Raw genomic sequence first — 11,304 nt, 5'->3', positions numbered from 1 at the left:
CACACTCCTCACAGACAGTCACCCGGAGGAAACCCACGCAGACACAGGGAGAACACACCACACTCCTCACAGTCACCCAGAGGAAACCCACACAGACACCGGAAGAACACACCACACTCCTCACAGACAGTCACCCGGAGGAAACCCACACAGACACAGGAAGAACACACCACACTCCTCACAGACAGTCACCCGGAGGAAACCCACACAGACACAGAGAGAACACACTTCACTCCTCACAGACAGTCACCCGGAGGAAACCCACGCAGACACAGAGAGAACACACCACACTCCTCACAGTCACCCAGAGGAAACCCACACAGACACCGGAAGAACACACCACACTCCTCACAGACAGTCACCCGGAGGAAACCTTGTAAAACCTAGAACGTAAGGCAAATGAGTCCTAAATAAGCAATGACATTTTGACTGGACATACGAGACATAAGAGACTGTCTTTTAGATTTGTAGACCAATAATTTTTTTTTTACTTCAGATCTTATTGTAATAAATGAAACGTTATTTTTAAGTGGTAATACAGTAATTTTATTACCTGCTGGCAGTTGGCTTATAAATATCTGACAAAAAAATGTTTTATCTGATATACTACAGTTGAAAAGCATTTACAAGTGCATACTAGTGCAACCCACACGGTGTGTGCTGGGAGAAGGTGTAGTGAGTTTCCTGACGTTGAGTGTCATTTCAAGACAAAAATAAAGAAAACTAAATGCCTGTTACAATCTTTAAAGGCTAAGCACCAGCGATATGAAAGTATCAAACAAATAAATACAGTGGTTGAGTTCCTAACTTGTGTTTATTGATAGTCAGAAAACATGTTATTTCTTACTAATTGAAGGAATAAGGTTTAAAAGACCGTTGGTCCCCCCCCCAACGGTGTTGGGAAACTCTAATAGGCGTCTTGCCTGTGACGTAGATGGTGGACAACAACTCTAGAAGCTGCACTTAATTTAATGCAAAATGAGGAAAAGGTGTGTTGTTTTTGGCTGCAATCATTCAATGTACAGTGGGACATCTGTGAACAAATGACCCAAAGATCCCAAAATATCCAGAAAATGGACTAAATTTGTCCACTTTAAACGGGCACTTTGGAAAGGACCCTCCGCTCACTCCGTTATCTGTAGCTCATTTCACTGGCGCTTTTCCAACAATATGGGCATGTAAGGACACCAACGAAAGGTGTTCAAGAGCCTCTGTAACATGGAGGTAAACAGGGTAAGGACACTCACTTCGCCTGTTTTAGTTGGTGTTAGTTAACGTTAGCTTGACTCGCTAAACTCGGTGTCTCAGATTATACTCGGCTACGTAGCTGCATTACGGAGGTTTCTAGTGTCGGATGAATTCGAGTTCGACTTCGATCACATTTACAAGAATAACGGTACCTCTACATTTGAGTTTAGCTTATTGCTAGGCTATTCTCATGAATAATGTTGGTCATTTAGCTAGATACTGTCATAACAGTCAGTCATAACGGTGTTTTACCGCGGCGTTGTTCAGCTGTTGTCCACCAGTGACGTCACTGGTCGCGTTCGAGAATTTCCGTAGCGAGCTCGGGTTTTTCCGTCAGTTTAATAAAATTGTCAGTTTTAAAGCAAATTAAGCTGCTATTTTCATTTTAATTCATACTTATATCTGTCAGTAACTACAATAATGTGGAATATTCATGGAGGTCCATTAAGTGGTGCTTAGCCTTTAATTAACAAAACTGAAAAGCCACTGATGCACTAGTTGAAAAGTTTGCTTAATCTGTACCTCGTTGCTGCTATAAAATGATTACCCCAGACCCCTAGTTAAAGCTTAGCCCCCCTAATCGTTAATCTTTAATGACGGGCCTGATTTAATTTTGAAATGTATAAACAAATGAAAGAATAAGACAGCAGATGGCATCCGTTCGCCTTTTTTGTGCAGCACCTGATTTGTGTTCACACCCGTTTTACGACAGTCCCCGCCCCTACTGCGTTTTCACACGCCTTTGACCAATGTGACGCAACACTATGAGCCAATCCTAGCGTCGTGAGCGGAGCTGGTCTGAAAACATGGTTTTGTAACCCAAGCAGCGTGGAGGGAGTCGACGTATATTAAATTATGAGAGGAAGGTAATAGGGAAAAAGGGGTTAAACAGAGGTGTATGTATATTTCTAAAGAATATAACACAGCGGAGGGATTAAAACTTCGGCTGAGCGATTTATTTTATTCAGAATTTCGAGTACAGCTGCGAGACTCACAAGTTTTGAAAAAGATCTCGGGGCTGTAGCACTAGAGTAACTGTTGGGTTTATGTGTATAAAAGACTATACAGTTCAGCGAAATTTAGTTATCTGAGATATGGGAGACCATAACGTCGGTCGTATTGTAGCCATTGCTCTGTCTGTGCTGGTTTATATCGTGACTTTGGCCGTCAATGCTCTGGCTGGCGCTGGTAAAGGTAAGGCTCAGAAGACGCGGGTTTGTCTGTATCCACGGTGTAGTGTGGACTTGTGTTATTGTGCGCTCCGTGTTTAAAGTCTTGTACGCACAGTATCTAATCCACGACTTCCATTATTGAAGTGTCAGTAAGTGCCTAAAGTGGAGTGGGGTCAAAACTCGGAGGAATTTAAAGCCAGCCACAGCTTCTTTTTAAACTCTGCTTCTTTATATAGTACAGAATATGGCAGTTAAAACTAAAGCTTCTGCACAAAAATAATAGAATAATATATTTAAATAAAGAATATAATAATAATAAAAATAGGGCGGTGACTGTCTGTGAGAAGTGTGGTGTGTTCTCCCTGTGTCTCCGTGGGTTTCCTCCGGGTGACTGTCTGTGAGGGGTTGGTGTGTTCTCACCGTGTCCGTGTGGGTTTCCTCCCACGGTCCAAAAACACACATTGGTAGGTGGATTGGCGACTCAAAAGTGTCCGTAGGTGTGAGTGAATGTGTGTGTGTGTGTGTTGCCCTGTGAAGGACTGGCGCCCCCTCCAGGGTGTATTCCCACTTTGCGCCCAATGATTCCAGGTAGGCTCTGGACCCCCCGCGACCCTGAACTGGATAAGCGGTTACAGAGGATGAATGAATGATAGCAATAACAGTTCAATCAGACAAGGGAGCAATCCTGGAACAACCAATAAGACTTTTCACACACTACATTAAATTTCTGGATATTCTTTCTGTTGCATAAACAGATTCACAATACACATAAATGTAATTCACCGCAATATTAAATTATCTTGTCTTTTATAGTGCATTGTACAGTCAGGTCTATCAATGAGTTTGTAAACAGCACTAGAAAAAAACATGCTATATTACACACAATACATTTGTGCAATACTCCTGTAATAGGTAGCAATTCCCAATGCATCTTTGGTCTCCCACGTTGAGGCATCACCACCAATCACACTCTAGGGTCTGATTAAAAGAACCAATGACTATGCAGTTGGGCCACTAGGGAGCACTAGTTCTTTTCTTTTGAGAGACACAGTCTCCTTTGATCTTATGAGTCATTAGTTTCATAAAAGTTGTTTCAGTGTCTGTCAGAAAGCTGTGGTTGGATGTAACAATTGTTTCATTTGCAAATTTTCTTTCATTTCACGTCATAATTTAGCAGACTGCAGAACAGATCTAAAGAAATCAGAAAGCTCTGTTGTGTGACTATGGTCTTAATGTCTGTTGTTAACTGTTGTGTGGTTTTTAGGTCTGTTTTTGCACAGTACTGGCAACGTATCAGCACTGTATGAGACAGAGATCACCCCTGCTGGATGGACCTTCTCTATTTGGGGATTCCTCTACACTTGGCTTCTCCTCATGAACGTTTATATTCTCACCTGGCTCTGTAGACGGTACTTACAAATACAAATGTGTTTATACAAAAAAAGTGCAGCTTAAAGGAGTAATCTGCCAGTTTTCTAGTGACCCTTCTCATTATGAAGCAGCCATTACACTGACACCCATTGGCCTGGAGGTATCAGTTTCTGTACTCTCTCTATATATATTAGCCTATGAAGGTTTTTTATTTCTGCACCTGGTGAGTTGCTGTTTACAAACAACCAGTTTCATAAACAGTGTTTGTTCATTTTTGAGGGTAAAAAAAGTCATATTTCATGTAATAGCCACATATTTGCCAGTGATTGAGGTCTGTTTGCCTGTTGAAAATGTCCAGTTCTGGTTTCAATTTTACTGGTGATTGTTTCTTTACATAACAAACGAATGATGAATTCGATATTGTCTCCAGTCAGTAGTTATGTGTCCTGCACCTGGAGGATTACTTGTTCTTCGATTTAACCATCCATCAGCCAGCAGCCAGAGTTGGGCTGGGGCTTTAGTCGGTCAACATGTGTTTGGCAAAGGCCTAAGCTCAAAGTCATCAATATATTTTAAATTCCTGGTGCTTCTTGAAAACAGAGCCAAGTAAAAAAATACTTTTGTCTTTTTACTTGAATAAATATTTGTCAGTCGAGTGTGAATAATTATGTGATGTTCTTTACAGGACTTCAACTGGATGGATGTACTGTAGTCCCTCAGTTCTTCCATATGGGTTTTTCATCTTCTGGGTGATTAACATGGTTCTGAACAGCACTTGGCTTGTCCTGTGGGACCGAGAGTAAGTTTCAGTCCACGTTACGTTGTGAGCTCCATACACTTTTTTGTTATTATTTGTAATATTCTCTCTTTCTTCTGCAGGCTAATGGTCCCAGCACTAATAGTGCTTGCTCTGATTGCCTTCACTAACTACCTCATGATTTTCTTCTCCTGTGTTGGCCTGAGAGATTATGGACTCTGGCTCAAACAGAACCACCCCGCTGACCTGTGGTGCATCCGTGTGCTGGTGTGTTACAGCCACCCACTTCCTGCTCGTGTAAACGCAAACGTGTTAGAAATGACAAATGGCTTCTGTTTTATTTGCTTCGACTCATGCCAATGTTTGATGAGCTTCATTTTTGGCTTCAGTGTTCGAGCAGATGATATAAGCTTTAGTGGTGGCCAGGCAACTTTGTATTCTACACTGTCTCTATGCTGCAGGGAAATCCTCCACTTTTCTAGATATTATAACATCGCTGTGAGGCTCTCATTGCATTCAGCTGCATAAACATCAGTGAGGCCAAGTGCTGATGTTGCGTGATTAGTTCTGGATCACTAACATCACTTAATCTCAAATGTGATTGGATGAGGCTTCATCACTCCACAGAGAACAGTTCCACTGCTACACAGCCCAGTGTTGGAAGAGTGTATGTCACTGTATTAGAGTATTAGTGTAGAGATTAGTGTATATCACTAACATTGACTCCAATGGCTCATTTGCTGCTGCTCCAGAGTCTCATTTTTTTGATGAGGGAGCACAGTTAAATGCTTGTGTCTTTTCACTCTTAAATAGGGAAATCACTTCTAATCCCTTAGAAGAGGTGTGTAAAAACATCTGGATATTTAATATATGATAACCAATGATGCACATGTGTGTGTTTCAGGTTCAGAATGGCATTGCTGCCTATGCCACATGGACAACAATAGCCACACTCCTGAACTTCGCCGTCGTGCTGAACATCTCATCAGTGTCACTAACAAATGCTGCCACCACCTCTCTGAGCCTTCTGCTTCTGGAAGTGATTGTGTGGTTGGTGGCTCTCGTTTTTTTTTTTTTTAAGGCTAAGCACCACTTAATGGACCTCCATAAATATTTCACATTATTGTAGTTACTGACAGATATAAGTATGAATTAAAATGAAAATAGCAGCTTAATTTGCTTTAAAACTGACAATTTTATTAAATTGACGGAAAAACCCGAGCTCGCTACGGAAATTCTCGAACGCGACCGTGACGTCACTGGTGGACAACAGCTGAACAACGCCGCGGTAAAACACCGTTATGACTGACTGTTATGACAGTATCTAGCTAAATAACCAACATTATTCATGACAATAGCCTAGCAATAAGCTAAACTCAAATGTAGAGGTACCGTTATTCTTGTAAATGTGATCGAAGTCGAACTCGAATTCATCCGACACTATAAACCTCCGTAATGCAGCTACGTAGCCGAGTATAATCTGAGACACCGAGTTTAGCGAGTCAAGCTAACGTTAACTAACACCAACTAAAACAGGCGAAGTGAGTGTCCTCACCCTGTTTACCTCCATGTTACAGAGGCTCTTGAACACCTTTCGTTGGTGTCCTTACATGCCCATATTGTTGGAAAAGCGCCAGTGAAATGAGCTACAGATAACGGAGTGAGCAGATGGTCCTTTCCAAAGTGCCCGTTTAAAGTTGACAAGTTTAGTCCATTTTCTGGATATTTTGGGATCTTTGGGCCATTTGTTCACAGATGTCCCACTGTACATTGAATGATTGCAGCCAAAAACAACACACCTTTTCGTCATTTTGCTTTAAATTAAGTGCAACTTCTAGAGTTGTTGTCCACCATCTACGTCACAGGCAAGACGCCTATTAGAGTTTCCCAACACCGTTTGGGGGGGGGGGGGTCTTTTAAACCTTATTCCTTGAATTAGTAAGAAATAACTATCAATAAACACAAGTTAGGAACTCAAATTCCACTGTATTTATTTGTTTGACACTTTCATAGAGCTGGTGTTTAGCCTTTAAAGGAGAAATCAATCTTTCTTTTTCTTCTTCTTGTTCTAAAATTATGAAGCAGCCATTCTACCAGAACATGACATCTAGTGGCCTGTATGTGTCAGATTCTGTACTGCTTTAAACATGGCTGCTCCCTGTGTGGGAGACCCGATCCATGGAATATAAACTGGTTCATCCAGGCACTATAGAGCAATTAAATTCCTTATCTCATGTGCGCTGCAGTTTATAGAAATAAATGTAAATGTATCACATAATTTCTGTCATACATCTTGATTGCTCATTTACGTTGATTACATTCCTGTGTACAGGTTTGCGGTTGAAAACTTTGTGCTGGAGAAGCATGTACGCTACATTCTCACCATCTACGTGGTCATCATCTACGCTCTCGTGGGGAGCTTGAGCCGACACTATGATGCAGCAGCTCCTGGCAGGAATGCAGTCTTTACAGGTGAGGAAGAGTGAAACACAGGTTGTAGATAGTTTTGTCTTTATCTTTGAGGCTTGGTCAGTCACGAGGTCTGTAAAGGACAGTTTTATGCGCTGAAAAATACAATATAATGTCTCCACATTAGAAGCATAAAGAGTTGAACACACATCATTATGTTACATCAGTAAAAGTAAGTTAAACTTGAGTGTAACAGCTCTGCACATCTATGGATTAAATACTAAGCTTTAAATTTAGAGAAACAAATAAACAGTTTCAGTCTGATAATGAATCATACGGTCTGCAGCAGTAAAGTTGTTTGCGTAGGTTTGGGAACCACAGAATTTCAACATATTAAAAAAAAATGTATACTTCACCCATTCAGATCTTTTACTAATTTCTGTGTTTTTTTATTCACAGCTGTCCTCCTGGCATTGGCCTGTGTTTTGTTCATGGTTCGATTGTTACTCATGATGTGGAGACAGCGAACTCAGCCTCTGTTCCTGGACAGGGCCCCTGTAAACACCATGGACAAGTAGCAGCAGATCAGCTTACATCACTTTAAACATAAAACACAGGTTCCGCATCACTACAAACATAAAATACAGCTACTGTGTCACTGACAAAATTAAAGCAACACATGACAGAACCTTATGAAGTAGTGTTTTCCCCCTGAAGATTTAGATAAAAGATGATCAAGAATGTCTGCCATTTATATTAATCTTGTCTGTTTTCACAAAACTGAACACTGAGACCACGCCTTCATTATCTAGTCATAACATCCATCAAATAGAATGTATTAGTTCTAAAGAGTGAAGGGAAAAGACAGCTACACACAAAGTGTTAATAGCGTTAGACAAATCTCTATATCCTATGCCTTTTAATCGACTAGTTTTCAGGTTTCAAAGAAATCCACACTTACATGAGTTCACTTAGAAGCCGGTGTCTGAAGCATATGCAAACGTTTGTTTTAGAAATGTGTTTTCTTTAGCATTTATCTGGAGATATATAACCAGAAAAATCAACTACTTGATGCATGTTGTGACTGAAATTAAATAAATGAAGCCCGATGTCAGAGCCCTAGTGTGCATCCAACATGAATCTGGATTTTGTACAGTGGCGTGCTGCTAAGTGTTTTCGGTCGCTTTGAAAACCACCGTTTTCGGCCACTTAGCCAAAGCCCTTGACAGTTTAGTGAGTGCCACTGGGAAATCCCTGAAATGAGATGTGGCCACACAAGACTGATTGCTTGTATATGTGTAACAGCCAATCCTATACAATGTTGATAATCTGTCAAGACTATTCCTGTCATGAGAACATGTTTTTTTTTTCTCTTCAGTCTGATTTTCTGCATTTTTTTCTCCTTTTCCCACACTGAATTTATTCCCTCGGTTTTGTTGCTTACTGTGGCGATCAGAAACACGCTCGGAGAAATCAAGAAACTCATGTTCTCTACCCAGGTTATTTATTTGTGGAGCAATTAAACATGAATTAGAGGCATTTCCCTAGTGGAATCAGCACAGTTGGACAAATAAATATGGTCAGCTCTCAGAATATTTCAGTAAAAAGGGTTGAACCAGCCGAGAACTGTTTGTTGGCTGAATTATTCTACAAAAACAATAATAACAATGAGTATTTCATGCTTTATTCAATAGTATAGTAAGACCAGACAAGCCTTGTTTTAGCGTCAACTGCAATGCTTACTTTGCACAAGCATCACAGATATATCAGTAATGTGGTATCATTCATATGAGTGCAAATATATACATCCTTCTGCTTAGAAGTCATGGGTCGGTGTATGCAGGTAGTGTCGCAGTCACACAGCTCCAGGGGCCTGGAGGTTGTGGGTTCGAGTCCTGCTCCGGGTGACTGTCTGTGAGGAGTGTGATGTGTTCTCTCTGTGTCTGCGTGGGTTTCTTCCGGGTGACTGTCTGTGAGGAGTGTGATGTGTTCTCTCTGTGTCTGCGTGGGTTTCTTCCGGGTGACTGTCTGTGAGGAGTGTGGTGTGTTCTCTCTGTGTCTGCGTGGGTTTCTTCCGGGTGACTGTCTGTGAGGAGTGTGGTGTGTTCTCTCTGTGTCTGCATGGGTTTCCTCCGGGTGACTGTCTGTGAGGAGTGTGATGTGTTCTCCCTGTGTCTGCGTGGGTTTCCTCCGGGTGACTGTCTGTGAGGAGTGCGGTGTGTTCTCCCTGTGTCTGTGTGGGTTTCCTCCCACAGTCCAAAAACACACGTTAGTAGGTGGATTGGTGACTCAAAAATGTCCTTAGGTGTGTGTGGGTGTGTGTGTGTCTGTGTTGCCCTTTGAAGGACTGGCGCCCCCTCCAGGGTGTGTTCCAATGATTCCAGGTAGGCTCTGGACCAACCGTGACCCTGAGCTGGATAAGGGTCACAGACAATGAATGAATGAATGAAATACTGTAAAGTGAAAGATTTAATCCTTACTTATAAAGAGGCAATCTGGATGCTTACAGTGGCCTAGCGAGAGTCCAGACTTACAGATGGGACCTATTCAGATGAGAAATTCCTCTTTAAATCTGCACCCGTGTTGCGTAGCAGAAACAGCTATGTGAAGAGGAGTTGGCAGGAATTCCTCCAGTGTCAGACAGATGAAAAACTACAGGCAGTTATGTTGATGCTAGGAGTCAAAGCTCACTCCCTTTTTAGTTTATGAAGTACTATAACGGAGCGTATGTATAGATTTAGTTCAATGGAAATGCAACTAAAATCACATTTACACAAAAACGTTAATAACACATGGAATTAAACGTTGAATAAAAGTGATTTTAACAAATTATTTATTTATGGAAATGACACAGAATTCTGATATTGTTCAGAAAATGCTCATATTAGGAATGCAGCTGGTTTTCTCAATGACAAATATGAAAGGAATTTTTAAAAATATCACTGCTATCATGTCCTGTGATACACAGATAGTCCAGAGCTGACATGTCTGGTCCAAAATTCCTCCACGGGACCCTCTGAGTTATGAGATGACTTCCCAGTTAAAATAGATAACACTATTAATGCATAAATGTCTAAGGCTGGGTAACACCCTCCATAATTTCCATAAATGTATTTCTACTATTAGACTTCTACACCACTGGTACCATGCTGTAGTACTACATTTAATAATAATGCAATCTAAAATGTAATAAATGTAAAATGTAAAAAAAAATTAAAAAGGGAAATTTAAATAATAATATTTTTTACTCTTGTGTTTTTTATACATTTTTTTTGTTTGGGTTTTTTTTTATTAATGAATGAATGTAAATTGATAACACTTGATATTTCTCTCATATTTTATAGTGATACACTACAGTATTAAATCTATGAGTTTACAGTGAGTGTAACATACAGGAGGTAGCCTCTATATAAACTTAAGCATGTATTTTAAATATAACCAATGTTTTTTTTGTGTTCTTGAAACTAATGATTTTACAAGCTTTGAATAAAGTAACATTAAAACAATACAACAAATTATATATATATTTTTTTTATTATTACACATCCACACACACAGGAAGACAGATAGAGAGAGACCACATGAGCACGATAGCGTGAGCTTCCTGCAGACTAAATGTCAGGTTTGTTGTTTGTGTAGGAGCCTTTATTGTGGCACTTTTGCATATCGCATGAAATCACTGAACAGAGACGGAGACAAACTTGTTGAAAAGCGGTTTTTCTTGCTACAAAACGAGTGTCAGGAAATTCACCTCAGTCTAATCTTGACGCTCTGTTACCATCAAATCACCCTGTTTTCAGAATGCACTCTTTGATCAGTGCCCTCTTTTACTCTAAAGCGGAGGTTACGTGAGCTGCCTTGTCATGTCTGCCGTAACCCTCAGGAATGTGGCTCTGCTCTGCGTGCTTTGGCTCATAAATTCTGGGGTCACGTTTAAAGTCACATTTACACAACTTTTCTCCTTTCCCAAAGTATAGCCAAGACATACTTTTTTTTCTTTGGCTTAAAACCCGTCTGGCCCATGCTTGGCTTCGGGCACAGGAACCTCAGACTTCGACAGCTTTCCAATTTTATTCGGTATCGATTTTACAAATGGTGTATACCTATAAAAATAACATTAAATTCTCTCAAACTGCACTGAGTTATTTCCAGGAATAAATGAATCAGATTACTCATTATTTCTGTGTTGCCTGCTAAAGCCCTCACATCTATACGAGCTCTACAAGAGAAAACACAAGAGTTATTGTCAGGAAGAGAGACATTTGTAGAGAGAGACATTAAGAAGGCGCCTCTCTGTATTGGACTTTGAAAACAACAGTTAAATTCCCTTCAAATGATCAGTAGCTG

At 40.5% G+C, this 11,304-nt stretch overlaps 1 protein-coding gene across 1 annotated transcript; it reads left to right on the top strand.

Annotated features, from left to right (window-relative positions):
• The first annotated feature begins 2,075 nt into the window (after nt 1–2,075).
• LOC136675701 (uncharacterized) lies at nt 2,076–10,425 on the top strand. Its single transcript, XM_066652408.1, has 7 exons — nt 2,076–2,442; nt 3,685–3,829; nt 4,477–4,590; nt 4,671–4,815; nt 5,453–5,598; nt 6,881–7,020; nt 7,417–10,425. The coding sequence occupies exons 1-7, from the start codon at nt 2,343–2,345 to the stop codon at nt 7,533–7,535; spliced, it is 909 nt and encodes a 302-aa protein (XP_066508505.1). The 5' UTR covers nt 2,076–2,342; the 3' UTR covers nt 7,536–10,425.
• The last annotated feature ends 879 nt before the right edge of the window (nt 10,426–11,304 follow it).

The sequence above is a fragment of the Hoplias malabaricus genome, chromosome X1 (assembly GCF_029633855.1).
Source record: "Hoplias malabaricus isolate fHopMal1 chromosome X1, fHopMal1.hap1, whole genome shotgun sequence".
In the NCBI taxonomy this organism is placed as follows: Eukaryota; Metazoa; Chordata; class Actinopteri; order Characiformes; family Erythrinidae; genus Hoplias; species Hoplias malabaricus.
Note: the sequence above shows the minus strand (reverse complement) of the source record. Positions and strands in the feature narration are given on the sequence as shown.

Bases quoted from the DNA above. Each gene is read 5' to 3' on its own strand.
- LOC136675701 (XM_066652408.1), top strand. From the start codon at position 2,343: ATGGGAGACCATAACGTCGGTCGTATTGTAGCCATTGCTCTGTCTGTG. The intron at 4,591-4,670 runs GTAAGTTTCAGT...TTTCTTCTGCAG, and splicing joins CTTGTCCTGTGGGACCGAGA to GCTAATGGTCCCAGCACTAA. The intron at 5,599-6,880 runs GTTGGTGGCTCT...TCCTGTGTACAG, and splicing joins CTTCTGGAAGTGATTGTGTG to GTTTGCGGTTGAAAACTTTG.